Source organism: Dermochelys coriacea, chromosome 5, assembly GCF_009764565.3.
Source record: "Dermochelys coriacea isolate rDerCor1 chromosome 5, rDerCor1.pri.v4, whole genome shotgun sequence".
Taxonomy (NCBI): Eukaryota; Metazoa; Chordata; order Testudines; family Dermochelyidae; genus Dermochelys; species Dermochelys coriacea.
The window spans coordinates 66,062,267-66,077,267 of record NC_050072.1 but is presented as its reverse complement, the minus strand read 5'-3'; the positions used below and the strand labels follow the sequence as shown (position 1 = coordinate 66,077,267).

General features: G+C 37.9%; 1 protein-coding gene across 3 annotated transcripts in view; it reads left to right on the top strand.

Annotated features, from left to right (window-relative positions):
* The window catches only part of SLCO4C1 (solute carrier organic anion transporter family member 4C1), an 85,343-nt gene extending 72,646 nt beyond the window's left edge, over positions 1–12,697 (top strand). For all 3 annotated transcript variants that reach the window (XM_038403776.2, XM_043514903.1, XM_043514904.1), the window contains 4 exons: positions 1,197–1,384; positions 6,525–6,589; positions 9,066–9,203; positions 12,367–12,697. In XM_038403776.2, the coding sequence (XP_038259704.1) occupies positions 1,197–1,384; positions 6,525–6,589; positions 9,066–9,203; positions 12,367–12,491 (516 nt within the window). In that variant the 3' untranslated portion in view covers positions 12,492–12,697. The remainder of the gene's footprint in view (positions 1–1,196; positions 1,385–6,524; positions 6,590–9,065; positions 9,204–12,366) is intronic.
* Positions 12,698–15,001: the final 2,304 nt, after the last annotated feature.

Sequence of the window (15,001 nt, the reverse complement as noted above, 5' to 3'; positions counted from 1 at the left end):
GGGAAGTTTTTGGCAAAGCTGGGAAGTGAACCCAGATATTCTGAGTCCCAGTGCAGTGCCTTAACCATAAAAGGCCATCCTTCTTCTCTAATGTACCTTTGGGAATTATATTGATATAATTAATTAGTGGAAGAGGAGAGGTTTGATCAGGAATTTTATTGAAAATATTAATACTAAATCAGCCACTGCTGACAGAACAAGTGGCTCTTTGAGAATCTTGCTGGATAATGCATCCGATGAAGTGAGCTGTAGCTCACGAAAGCTTATGCTCTAATAAATTTGTTAGTCTCTAAGGTGCCACAAGTACTCCTTTTCTTTTTGCTGGATAAAGTGTGTGTATGTGGGAAATCTTCCAGGTTATAGCCAGACAATTATAATTTAGGAATAAGGGTTTGTTAAGGCAACTGTTAATTTTATTAGCCTATGATGAAAAAGGGTTATTTAGAAATTAGGACTAGCACATGAAAGGTGTCCAGACAAAAAAGCATTCATACTTTTAGAATTTTGAATAACTTGTAACAAGAAGGTATATTTATGGGAGTACAGGACTCTCCTGTTTTGGGTTGTTTATTCTCAGCTTTACTTTTTTCTATAAAGTGCTTGAAATTATCCACTGATTAATTGAGGGGACACGAGCAGAATATTCAACTTTTCATGTTTTTTTTTTTAAATTGGAGTTTGTGTATAAATCAAGTGTTCTCAGTTTACTTAGTCTCTCCTTGAGCTTATATTTAGTGCAAAATGAAGTAATGCCTAATTAATAATAAAAGGGGAAATTTAAATTTAAATTAATCTAATCTAATAATCAGTCTGGCAAAAAAGGTTTAATGTCTAAATACAAAATATCCCAAACAGAGTTCAGGGGTAACTACTGTTCGGGTAATAGGAGACCTCTTTTGGTAGCTTGCCAGCCCAGGAGGAAAGCAAAGTAATAAGTGGAGGAGAGAGTTAGTCTTTACAGTTGGAGCAATGAGTGAGCATAGTTATTTTCAAAATTAGGTGGAATAACCGGAATAGTGTGGCTGAAAATATCACAAAATAAATTAAGGGTGCACTAGGTCATGCACTGTCCTTGAAATAAGTAAGAATGTGTTAATATGCGAGTGTCTGATCACAACTTAATCTCTATCAATTACTATAATTTAAAATTTTACATATTTTGAAATAACACTGTTTGCTGTGTGCACTATTTGTAGACTTACCAAAACTGTTCCTGTATTGGGATGCCAAAAAGATTACTTGATGCAGAAGAGGTCCCTTTTGAGGCTCTGGCTGGGAAATGCCGAACACGATGCACGTTCTTGCCTCTATTCTTGGGCATTTTCTTTTTTGCTGTTGTTTTCACTTTTATGGCTGTTACTCCAACTACTGTGGCCATCCTCAGGTATTTGGTTTTCATACTTTTCAATAACATATTCCTGGCTCCACAGCAGAGTATAAACGTAGCATGGCATGCTTTCTTCTCCAGACCTGAAGAAAAGCTCTGTGTAGCTCAAAAGATTGTACCTTCCACCAACAGAAGTTGATCCAATAAAAGATATAATCTCACCTACATTGTCGCTCTCAGTGGCAAGGAATGTAACTATTCTGACAACTTGCAAAATAAAGATTTTAAGTAGTTTTTATTCTTTTTATACAGGATCAGCTCTATAATCAAAATACGTAAGGAGTGCTTTGCTGCTCCCTAGACTCTAATAATCACTGTGTAGTGTATGAGTACTTGTGGCTACAGCTCACGAAAGCTTATGCTCAAATAAATTTGTTAGTCTCTAAGGTGCCACAAGTACTTCTTTTCTTTTTGCGAATACAGACTAACACGGCTGCTACTCTGAAACCTGTGTAGTGTATAACCACTTTTAAGCAGGTTAAGCCCTTTGAACATTGAATGAAGAGATTACTGTCATCTGTAGATTCTCTACTTTTTCACAACACCTTTTCTCTTATAAAAATAGAAAAAGCTTCCTTTCCACTTGGTGGCACTACTTGCAGCACAAAGTTCCTTTTTAAAGGGCAGATCGCACTCCATCAATATGAGAGGAAAGCTAAAATCTGTTTCTCCTTACATCATCCATAATCTCATTTTTGATGAAGCACCTGGCTTTTCTGGCATCACTGAGACATGGTTTAGTGCCACGTCCAACCCTATCTGAACACAGCTAATCTTCCCATCTGTATGTTACAAGCCAAGACAGTATCCAGAATGCACCAGATAAGAGAAGTGGAGTAACAATCCTGTTCCCCTCCAGCCTCTGATACTGAAGACATTTCATACCAGAAACAAAAAGTGCATTCATGTGGTCTGTGAGGATGCAAAAGGACAAAAGGAATTTAGGAATTATATTGGTTTACAGACCTCCAGGTGAAAACCTCATCAACTTCCTGGATGAACTCTCAGATATGCAGCCCAGCATGGTATTGGAATCCCCAGATTACTTGTCTTCAATTATCTCAATGTTCATATGGACAGTCTCAATGATAAGATAGTACTTTGATCTCATGACTTATACAGAACCCATCAGATTCTTTCAGGTAGTCTCTGACCTATATATGTAACTATATATGGTATGTATGTTGAATCCTGTCTTCCAGCTAGGACTGCATATTGGAGATATCACCAACATACCACTCTCCTGAGCTGATCATCACCTCTTCCTGGCAGAGATCAAAGCCTGCCTGCCTTCCTTTTTTCCTATTAGGATAGAGAGCAATCAAAATTGATTTTCCCCCAAAGACTCCTGAAATCCCTAAGTTTTCAAATCTCCTTAGAACAAGTAACCCAAATACAAAGCCAAGGTGCTGATGAGTTGGTACAACAGTACAATTACCTGTTGTCCTTTTACCATCAATGCTTTGGCCTCTCCTCCTCCTTCCCAAACTGATCAAGAAGAATAGTATGCTTCACGGGTGAACTACTGCCAGTGAAGTGCATAGGTGGAAAGTTAGAGTACCAGTGGTACAAAAGACACTGAGTCCCTCTGCTAGCACACAAACTGTACCGAACTTCACCACTGAAGTAAAGGAAGCAAAATGAGCCTCATTGTCTTCAATCAGCATGGCAGAATTGGAGCCAGCAGAACTATTTCTCATAGTTCTCACATATTTCTCATTGAACCAGCTAATCAACCAGATTGCATAACTCAAATACCAGATCCAAACATCAACTACTTTGAAGAGCTGCCAACATACTTCATTGATAAGATGGAGTGGAAGATGATGATATTCATGTGTCCACCCTGTTAAGTAGGAAACCATGACTAATGTCATCAAACTGGTGACCAAACGTTGATTGTCAACTTCCCCGTCAAAAGACCAACAAAATACACTTACCGCTTCAGGGCCAATGTACTAAGCAGATTGCTCTAGGATAGAGATCTGCCCATTGAATGTTGAAGGCCTTTCACGGTCTATGTATGGCTTCCTGGAGAAAGTGCTGAAGATGAGCAACACCAACATCCTCTCTCCCCAGGAGACCCATGTTGCAAATGAAGAAAAAGGCCATTGCTATAACATCAAGAGCTATAAACTTATAGCCAGCAATTACCACCCAAAATATGGGCTGCAATCTACATAAAGCAGGAGATCAATGAATATTTGGTCCTACCTTCTACAGAGTACAAAGAAACAACTGGAATCTCTGTGTACATTGACAAGCTTACTTCTTAACATATATACATCAGCTCTGCCAACTGCATAGGATCTATGCAGCAAACATTGCAGACGAAGAACTGAGTCACTGGGCATCAGCAAATGGTATGCTCCACCTTTCTGATGCGAAACGGTATGTCACTTTCCACTCTGCAAGATGGGGCAGAGGGTACTGCTCTGACCTGATGTTCATCTCTAAAGAGGGTACATTCCCACAATGCTGAAGACTTTTGACCATTTTACTGTGCACCTAATCACCCCTGCAAAGAAGAACTCGCATAGACAACTCATTGTATACCGGTGTTTCTCAGCAACTGGTCCGTGGACCGGTGCTGGTCTCTGAGATCACCCTGATATAGTTTAGGAAGGCAGCAAGCTGGTCCCTGGTATCAAAAAGGTTGAGAATCATTTTTGTACACTCCTTGCTGGACTGTAAAGATCTCTTTTGAAAATATGATGAGTGTAGGGACCCAGAAATTGTAAAATCTCTCCTGGTATCACTGGATGTAGCAAGATGGAAACTGTGGCTCAAACAAACATTCCTGGAATCCGTTGAGACATCTGGGGGCTGCAAATCCCACACATGCCACTAGGTTGCAGTTGAAAGTCAATGCCATTGCTGCTAAACTTTTGTGGACATCAGAACAGCCAGTGGATAAACAGTATCACAGACAACTCCGGCATCAACTTTAGCAGGTGTTAACATGTGCTTTATTGTCCCAATGGTCTGGATTATTCACAAGTAAGGAGATTGATCCAGCCATTGCAGTAATGAAACTGGGAAAAGCAGTGGGAAAAGATGACATCTACCACAAGTTCCTATGTAAGCTGGGTTCAGTGGCATGGAATTGGCTGATGCAGCATTTCACCAACATCCTGGTAAAATTTGCTGCTTGTGGAGAGAAACACTCCTAAAGTCTGGAAAATCTGCAGATGATCCTTCTAGTTGTAGGCCATTTTCCCTCTTGAGCACCAGCTACAAGGTGATGGAGTGTATGATTCTGAACTAAACTGGGCCCACATTTCAAAGACTTCCTCTTTTGAGAAAGTCTTCTACCATAAGTGACACTTACAATTTAAACATCCCTCTTGTTCCCAAATCCCTGCCATACACCATTCTTCCTCCCCTACTCCAAGCAGACTCCTGACCCCATAAAGGGAGATATGCTAAAGACTCCTAGAAATCCTCTGAGGACTTTGTGTTGCTATTGATTTTTATGTGGAAGGTGCTCTAATTCTGTGATGATGAGTGGCAGTATAAAATTCTAAGATAGGTATGTGGATGTTAACCACAACTCGGTTCTCTTGCCAGTCTCTGAAACTCAGATGGTCTTTGATCCTGAACACACTCTGCTAGGTTCCAAATTAATATGTAGACCTATAAATGTGTGGGGCTTACCTTCCCATTGAAATGAGACGACATTAATACCTCGTTAAAGCAGCTGTTCACCCATGCAGAGCTACAATATGGATGTTACTAAAAGTCATAACATTCAGAGCATGATAATTGCATCCCTGTTATATAACTTTTAAAGCCTGATGCCCAAATTTAGAAACAGTGCATTAACATTTTTACTATTTAAAGCTCACAAGTTACTTTAAAAGCACACCTACTTATAGAATAACTTTATATACCAGAAAAAGTACTATTGTAAAGCTGAGATAGTGGTTTAAAACACTACACTGCACTGCTTCATTGCATTGACCTTCTGTTCTTGGTGCTCCAGTGTGAGTCCACATGGAAGTTGCATTGACAATTTGATTGTGTTAGTCTGGAGGCATAGAAAGGGCAGCTGTGTTTGGATTGGGGAGAATAAGGGAAAAGCAATATTTGGTGTTTGTAGCATCATACTTCTCAAAAATTACTTGAGATTGCTCAAAGCCTGTCTCGTTCAATCATCATTGATATAGATTTTACTGGGATGCTGGACTGTTAGCAGTAAGGTTCAATTAAAATGGTTTATTTATTATGTTTGCTGCTGCTTTTTGTGTTACCTTATGTAATGCAAAATGCTGATGCAAGACAAAAATCTACAAATAAGTGCAATATCTACTGATTATACAGTTAAGCATTAAAAAAACCCCTATACCAGTGTTTCCCAAACTTGGGATGCTGCTTGTTCAAGAAAAGCCCATGGCTGGCTGGGATAGTTTGTTTACCTGCCGCGTCTGCAGGTTCAGCCGATTGTGGCTCCCACTGGCCGCGGTTTGCCACTCCAGGTCAATGGGGGCTGCGGGAAGCAGCGCGGGCCAAGGGATGTACCGGCTGCCACTTCCCACAGACCCCATTGGCCTGGAGCAGCGAACCGCAGCCAGTGGGAGCTGCAATCGGCTGAACCTGTGGACGTGGCAGGTAAACAAACTGGCCCAGCGAGCCAGGGGCTTTCCCTGAACAAGCGGCATCCCAAGATTGGGAAACACTGCCCTATACTATGTACTTAAGCATAGTCCCGTGCCGCATCTCCACTTCATAATGATTAACCAGGACATAAGTAATGTGTGTGATCTTGAGCTGAATCCCTTGCTTTGATTATCTTGTGTAAACACATTGGGAAAAGGACTATGATGATTTCTCCTGCCAAAGCTCTCTGTACTTTATTGCAGAAAACTAGTGTAGTATATAATGCATAATGATATATTATGGAAGTTGATTTTTGTCTCTTCTGTCAAGTAAATCCTATTTAAAGTTTTTAGGTAGTTTAGACTCCAGATACAGACCAAAGTATTAATAGATAATGTCAATGACATTATCTATTTTTTCAAAAGTCCAAGTGTAACTTACCAAAAAAAAAAACCAAAAAAACCCAACAAGATGAAAAACATCAGTTTAAGTTAAATATACGTTTGATAAAGCCCTTAAACTGCAATTTTGTTTGCAGGTGTGTGCCAGATAAACAGCGTTCATTTGCTCTGGGAGTGCAGTCAGTGTTTCTACGATTAGTAGGTATGACATTTATTATCTTTTGCTTAAATACCTGTCCCAGCATAAAATGTCTAATTGAGAGACTTCCTTTTCAAATGTCCAGATCGACTAATTTTAAAGAAAATGTGTATGAATGAATTTACTGCAGTATCTCTGTCTGAAAGATCAGGCCAAACTCAGTCTCAAAATAGCTTAGAATTCGTCATAGGAATTCAAATGTTGTACTTTAATCATTTTTAGCATTAATGCTGTCTTCTTTATAAATAGTTGTGCGAGGCTAAATGGGTATGCCAAAGGAAATGAATCCCAATTGTAGAAGAAGAATATTTAAACTTGCATCCTGTTAACAAAAGCAACCCCACTCCTCCCCAAAAAAATGCAACTCCATTCTTTGAAAATTTTCAGGGATTTTAAGACTCCACCAATCAAAAATTCGGTGACTCTGTAACACTTAACTTGATGATATTGAGTTCCTTTAGCCATGTTTTTGTTACATAATTTAACACTGATGAAAATGACAGCACTTTAGAAGTTACAAGTAAAATGGCAAAGAATATATGAAACCTGCTGCAGTGTTTTGTGTCCTTATTTCTAAAGGGCACGTATGTACATTTTAGAAGTCTGGCAGACAGATAATCTGCATAATTTAGTCATTCATTTACAAGCCCCTTTTAAATAGTCTTTGCTGACTTTCTATTTTCTTTATGAAATTATTTTTGGGGGGTAATTGATGTGGATGCAGAAACAGTGAGAAGACATGCCAGAATATGGTTAAATGTGGAGGACACAACTTTTACAAACTATTACACAGCAAAGAACCTCTCCAAATACTAGCAAGTTCTACATATCCTGAGGGTGGATATCAGCGCATTGCTCCCCTATACTCCAGGCTTGTATGAGGACCCTGGCAGGAAGCCAATATCCCAAACCATTTACCTCATGAACACTGGAGGTAGGAGAGATAAGATGAGGGGAGCCCTACTCTGCACAAGACATGGAGGCATAGCCTCTTACCATGTGATGATGTACTCAGCGCCTGTTGTAATAACTGAGTCTACAAATTTATTTTAATTATAAACTCAGCTGTTAAAAAGTAAGTGAAAGTTTATAAAGTGTCACAACCTTTCAAATTAATATTGATGGGAAAAGTTGTAAAAGGGAGATGGAAAAAATAAATTAGTGCAAACAAAAAGATCTATTAATATAATTCAAGGACTGTGTTAAAATCATGCCTGGTAAACAAGACAATGTGGGAGTGGGAATTGATGAACCAAAATTGGTGTGTTGGAAACTAGTTCTAATTGACGGATAAAATAATAAGGGAATAGGCTGTTCCACCCACCACTCCTTTTTGAGCCCTAAAAAAAAAAAAAGATTTTGGTGAGAAAAATTGGCTACTCGAGCAAGCTTCATCATCTGGCTGCCACCCCCAGTGTCTCCTAGGATCCAGGTCCTTCATCATTTTGATCCCAAAAGATGTCCTGACCAGCCCAGCCACTTCCAAAACACCTCCCAAATAACAATGCTACTGCTACCAGCTCTGGCTAAATGCGAAATGATACCTAGAATAAGACGAAAGAAGAATTTAACAGACACAACAACTGCTCCAGCCAAGCTCAGCTAACTTTTCTCCCCACCCCCAACAGACAGTTATTATTATCTCTAATAACTTCTAATAGACCTTTGCCAAGGTCTTTGCTCCCCCCCCAAAAAAAACAACCTTGTGCTTCTCAGAGAATAGGGGAGTGAAAAGATGTGATAGAACGGAGATGGCTGGTAAAAATAGCATCAAGGAATTGAGTTTTTTACCCCTCCTCACCACCAGGTAACTGTTTACTGAGCTGCATTTCTTAAGATCAATACATCAGATCGTTTGGAACTGGAGTGATGGAGAGTACATGTGTGATACAGTGTTATATATTGTACTGTTTGTTGTCACTTAGGAAAATCTATTTCCAAAAACCCTGTCCACATCTATCACGTGTAAGGGGATAGCTTATGTTTCTACATGAGCACTGTCAGGATTGATTGTTTAATTAAAATACTAATTTACATAATGAATGAAATACCTCAAAGGGCTTAAAATCTGTACATATTGTATCCCTAACGTATAGCTGCCTCTTGGGTGGGAGAGGACAACAAATGAGCACACAATATTTCAATGGGAAAGAGAGTAAATATTGATCAAGAACACTAGGGCAAACTCCTGTTCTTATAAAAAGTACTGTAGTATCTTTAGCAGTCACACGGAGCAGATGGCATCTTAGTTTTTAAGGTATTCTTTGCAAGAATGTACAGCAAGTTGCATGATCCTCTCTCTATTTCAGAAGGCCAAAGGGCTAAAACAAGCTGATGAGATTTGAATGTCTGGTTCTATAATCTAGCTACACCACACTTGATGCTTCAGTCATCAACCTGACCCACCTGGTCTCTCACTCTATGAATTCTGTTGATTCAGTTAAGACTCTTTATCTTTGTACACTTGAATCTCTTCTAGGCACTATTCCTGGACCAATTTTGTTTGGTGTGGCAATAGACAGTAGTTGCACTCTGTGGGATGTTAATAAATGTGATATTAAAGGAGCCTGCTGGGTCTACAACAACTCAAAAATGGCCTACATGCTGATTGGTATAAGTAAGTGACTGCATATTTGATATGTACATTACACAAATGAGTGTTAAAATCTTTAATAGCAAAAGTCATAGCTATTTTGAATTTCACTGTCAGGTGACAATTGAGGAGTAAGAAAATAGTCTAATAAGACTATGTAATAAGTTTACATAGTACTCAGCACTTTGCAAATAGATAAGACAAGTTTCATCTTCTGAAGGAACTACTATTTACATAAGACATGACGGTCAAAAATCAGGCAAGACACAGGGCCACAGTTTGGTAGGAAGTTTGTGGGGATTCTTGACAATTGACATAAATGAGGACGGATTGTTTGAAGAGTTAGGTTTTTAAAGGTAACCTGAAATGGAATTTTTTTCTTAGGTGACTTGTGCCCTTTATAGCTTCCTTATGGATGAACAAGAGGCTGAAATATAGTGGGATTTGTGTGCTTGCCCTCCACCTTCCCTCCCTGTTTTTTGGGGCAGGAGGAGATTTCCTCTTGCTGACTTCCCTAGTTTAGCTGGAAGATTTTTAGAGGCATCAGATAAATATTGGCATTTTCTCACCCTGTAGTTATAATTAAACTTTTAACAAATACATATTTTCTCCCCAGTGTTAGTTTGACATTGCAGTTGAATGAGAGTTCCAAAGAAGAACAAAAATAGACCTTTGAAGATTCTGACTAAAAGTCATTTCCCCTCTCAATTAAAAGCTTTTCATCTGATTTTTTTTTTTAAAGGTACTCGGGTACCTTTTGACTTCAATGATAGTTGCAGGTGACCATCCCCTTTGGCAATGAGGCTACCTATTTAGGTGTTTAAGTTTAACTAACAATATTTGAAAATTAAAGAAACAAAAACAAAAAACACCCCCAAAACCAAAAACAAAAAACAAACCCTCGCCACCAACCTTAACAAATACCTTTCAAGCATTTTCTTTTTAAGCTATTGATTTTATTTAGGAAGTTTTATCAAGTTTACAAATCCTTGCCCCATAAATAACAGAAACAAAACCATCATTACATCAGCTAAGTCTTGTCTATACAATATCTCTTTAAACATCAGATCTTCCTATTTAACAAGGTATTACCATCATTATGACATTTAGATGAGGCATATCTATCAAATGTTAAGTTTAAAAAAAGTTATGTGTTTTTTTTTTTTGGCAGGTGAATAATTTTTGAGTATTGAATAAAAAGTAACCAAATATCTAAGTATCTATCGGTTCTCTGTCTATGTTGCTGGGTATATGATTAGTGTGTTAATCTGTGCGTCTCTGTAAGTTCCACCTCCCATTTTTTAAAACCATTCCTCTATGGTTAGGCCTTTTTTCATTTCCAGTGAGATGGTACTAATAGCCAACCAGCTACCAACAGATGACAGAATAATTTTTCATTTCTTCTAGTGTGACCATTCCCACTAGAGAGTCCCAGGAGGAGTACTAACAGATCATTTGGTAATAAATATCCAACATTTAATATTTGATTATGGATTGTATCCCAGGACTCTCTAATGAATGGACATGCCCACCATATATGCATAAAATCTCCTCTTTTGCTACAGTTTCTTAGACATTTATCCCTATTCAGTCTATCTATATTTTTTAACGTGCGTGGTGTGAGGTACCATTGAAACAGTATCTTCAAGAAATTTTCTTTTCTTTTGCTACAGACTGAGGTTGCTGGTCCTCTTTTCCAGATCAAACCTCATGTTTGATTTCTCTGTTCAGGTGCTATTTTTTCCCCCAATGTGTCATATATGGACTTTTTTTCTTAGAAAAATTGTTTGCAAAGATTAATATAAATTAATTTTATTTTTTTCCTAATTGACCAGATGCCATTGCTTCTAAAGTTCACTTTTTAGAAAACCTGTTTTATACATAAAGCTGAGAAACAAAGCCTGACTTGACAGTACTGGTACCACAGGAGAGTGGGCCAGTTAAAGTTAGTTTTGATCTCTAAATAAGTTAGAAAACTTTCTCTCCTGAATAGCTGGCCAACTTTGTGTGCCCCATAGTTCTCCTAATATTTGAAGCTCTCTGCTTCATGATTTGGATTGAGATCTGGATTACATTGTACGTCAAGAGGAGTGAGGAAAGAAAAAGAGCATAAACTTTTAGGGAGGAAACTGAGGGAGGAAATAGAGGACCCTTGATGAATGAGGACATTAAGCTAAGAATTGGAAAACATGGTGAGCAGGAAGTCAAAAGAACTGTGAAGAGTGTACTTGAGAGGAAGATGTATATTCAGGAAGATTATTCAGAACATCTTAAGTGAGAATGAGTTTCAGTACAGTGCAACAGGTGACAGAAAGCCAACGAATGGACATAATCTGGGGCATTGTAGTTAAAGCAAGAAGGGAAGATTATTTTATTGTCTTGAACAGCCTGCAGTGGAGGAGGAGAACAGAATTCCAATGAGTATTAAAGTTCTCACAGCAAGCAAGGACCACAGGGCAGATGAGGGACCTGATCCAAAGCTCCTGGAAGTCAATGGAAAGACTCCTGCTGTTTTTAGGGGACTTTCGATTAGCTTTGTGGGTTAGCATGCTTTTTGCCATCAATGGGTATCATAGTATGGAGCCAAGTTTACAGTAAGACTTAACTTAGAAATAAATATTTTTAGTTCTTTGCTTTATACCTCTGTGGCACTCTTATGAACTATGGAGTCACACATTTATAGCTTCTGTAGGCCAAATTCATTGCACTCATCAGGAGATCATTACATCCCTGTGTTTCCCCTTACATTCCTCTGTGTCCGAGACTCTGTATGCCCCCTCACCACCCATTATTATTTGTTTGGGAGATAAGTCATTCAAGTGTCAACATGTTAAACTCTATTGGGAGGATGAACAGTGATGAGACAGGTATTGTTATAGGAATTAACGGGTGCTGTGGGCCAGGTGTTTGATCTGTAGACAGTTGCAGAGGTGCTTGAAGCTCGGGCTGTGCTGAACAGATGACAGGGTCTCCAGATTTTCCTCCCAAATCAATAGTTTTGTAGTCATTGATATCTAGATAATTTTGAAATTGATCAAATGGGATGTTCAAAAGTTATGGCATGAGAGACAGAGAGATGCCATCAAGTTGAATGTAAGGCTTTTATAAGTGCTGTCAAATAACATTAACTACATTTATTGAAAATTGATCTTCAACAATAAACAATTTCACTTTTCTTCACATAAAGGTGCAGCTTGTAAAGTCATCTCTATCCTTTTTACTGTCATTGCATTCTGCTTATATAAACCGCCACCAGACAGTTCTGCGACTTCGCAAAAGGATGCTGAAATGGTGTCTGCTGTGCACATGTAAAACTTATGAGAAAACCAGGAACTTTAAAAGAAACCAAGAATATACACAGCTACTGAAAGATAAGCTGTCTGAGAGCTTCATGTTGCAAGTGCAGCATTATCTGAACTTGATTTAATTCTTAAACAGCTTTAAATGATTTTAAATATTGGTGGATACTTTGTGTAACATAATTCAAACTGAGGAAATTTTATATTTCAACAATGTATCTTTAAATATCACAGGAAAGAAATTGGGTTATTAACACTTATTTTTAAAAACTTTCCATATACCCAATCAAAACTACTGTAAATAGAGGAAATGTCTTACAATTCATTGAGTTAAGCAAATTGCAATATTATCAGTAGAACACAAGAAAGATGACATAAAAGCTGAACTGGAATACCAAAAAAACATGAATAATTGTTACTGCCTATAAAGGCAACAGTACATTCTAAGAAGACAGACTTTAGGACAACAAAATAGTAAATGGGTGTATTAAAGGGAGCTGTCAATGTTTACTTTAAAATGGCAGGAATAATATGTGCCAGTGTTTTGGGCTACTAAACAACATTTAAGATTTGATTGATGTAAATTTATTTATACTGTAGTTTCTTGAGTAGGAAGAAATAGAAAAAAACAGGCACTTCTGTTTTCTCAATCTATTTTGTACAAGTTAGGATAAAAGTTTAAATTGTGATAACTTTTTGTAATCTTAAATATATTTGTAGGAAAAAAGTAAAGAGTAGTTTTCATTATACGAAAACTAACAAACTTGTAATTTACTAAACATTTGTTCAACTGGGTGCCTTAGTATTTGAATTCAGACTATATCCAAAAGGATAATGTCAAAATATTCTTGTTACATTTTTTTTTTAGAAAGATTCATTTCTCATAATATACACTCTGGAAATTTTGAAAATGAAATCTGTTTTCTTAAAATGTTTTACTCATTAGATGTGTGCTAGTTCATTATTTTGAGGTTACTCCTAAGTGCTTCTACACAAATTATTTTCCAAAAAAAGGGATTTAATTATTTTTGTTGAATACAAATGCACAATGAAAGACTATGCAAACACATTGATAGAAAAAAGTACATCCAGCTGAGGCCTTGCAACCTTGAGTAAACCTTTAAAGTAATAGGATGTGTATCTGTAGAAAACTTAAAATAAGGTGTACATGTCTTAGTAAACACAACAATTTTTTAGTGTTAAACATTTTATTACATGCAAATCTGTTCTATTTAAATATTGTTTAACTGCTGTGAAATAAATCTATTTTTAAATCTGGTATATAATGCTGTGGTTTTTTTTAAATGCATATGAGATGTTGTTTGCTTTGTGGGTTGGCTTCAAAGCTGCTGCTTAACTTTGAAGTACTAATAGTGAATTACATCTCCTCCTTCTACTTAAACTGTGTGTTTGTGTACATTCTGTGTCTTGGTACTATGATGGGTACACTGACCCTTTGGGATTCAGAGGAGGAACCCTTTTGTGTCAACAGCCTCTGCCACCCTGCGCTGGATCCTGGGGAAAGAAACCCACTTACCCTTTCTTATAGGCCTTTATCAAAGACCACTATTAGTAAATAAGAGGGTTGTTTGGCAGATGGATCCTATTAACCTGCCACTGAGTAACCATGTAACCTGGGACTAGCCAGGCACTCACAACTAAGGACAGTAGCTCCGATAGCTGGAAAGTGTAATTCTTTGCTTTGGACTAACTCTTAAAGACACAGAAATGGAGTCTGGAATCTAAGATAGAAGATCCACCATGAGACCCTCTGTTTTTTGTTGGACTATTCTGTTAACATAAAATAAGCAACCAGGAATGTGATATATGCCAGCAATGCCCCTCTGCCATGTACATTGGCCAAACGGGACAGTCTCTACGCAAAAGAATAAACGGACACAAATCTGACATCAGGAATCATAACATTCAAAAACGAGTAGGAGAACACTTCAGTCTCTCTGGTCATTCAGTAACAGACCTAAAAGTGGCAATTCTTCAACAAAAAAACTTCAAAAACAGACTCCAGTGTGAAACTACAGAACTGGAATTAATTTGCAAACTGGACACCATCAGATTAGGCCTGAACAAAGACTGGGAGTGATTGGGTCATTATAAAACCTAAACCTAATTTCCCCCAATACTAATTTCCCCCTACTGTTACTCACACCTTCTTGTCAACTATCTGAAATGGGCCATTCTCATTACCACTTCAAAAATTATTTTTCCTCCCTTGGTATCCCGCTGTCAATTGAATTGTCTCGTTAGACTGACCTCATACGTTTTCATGTACTTATACCTGCTCCTGTATTTTCCACTTTATACATCTGATGAAGTAGGTTCTAGCCCACAAAAGCTTATGCCCAAATAAAATTTGTTAGGTCTCTAAGGTGCCACAGGATTCCTCATCGTTTTTGCTGATACAGACTAACATGGCTACACTCTGAAACCTGTCAACCAGGATGTGGAGAAGATACCTTCCACCCCATTTATTAGCCACAAGCATCCAATGTCTTTGTTGGGGGG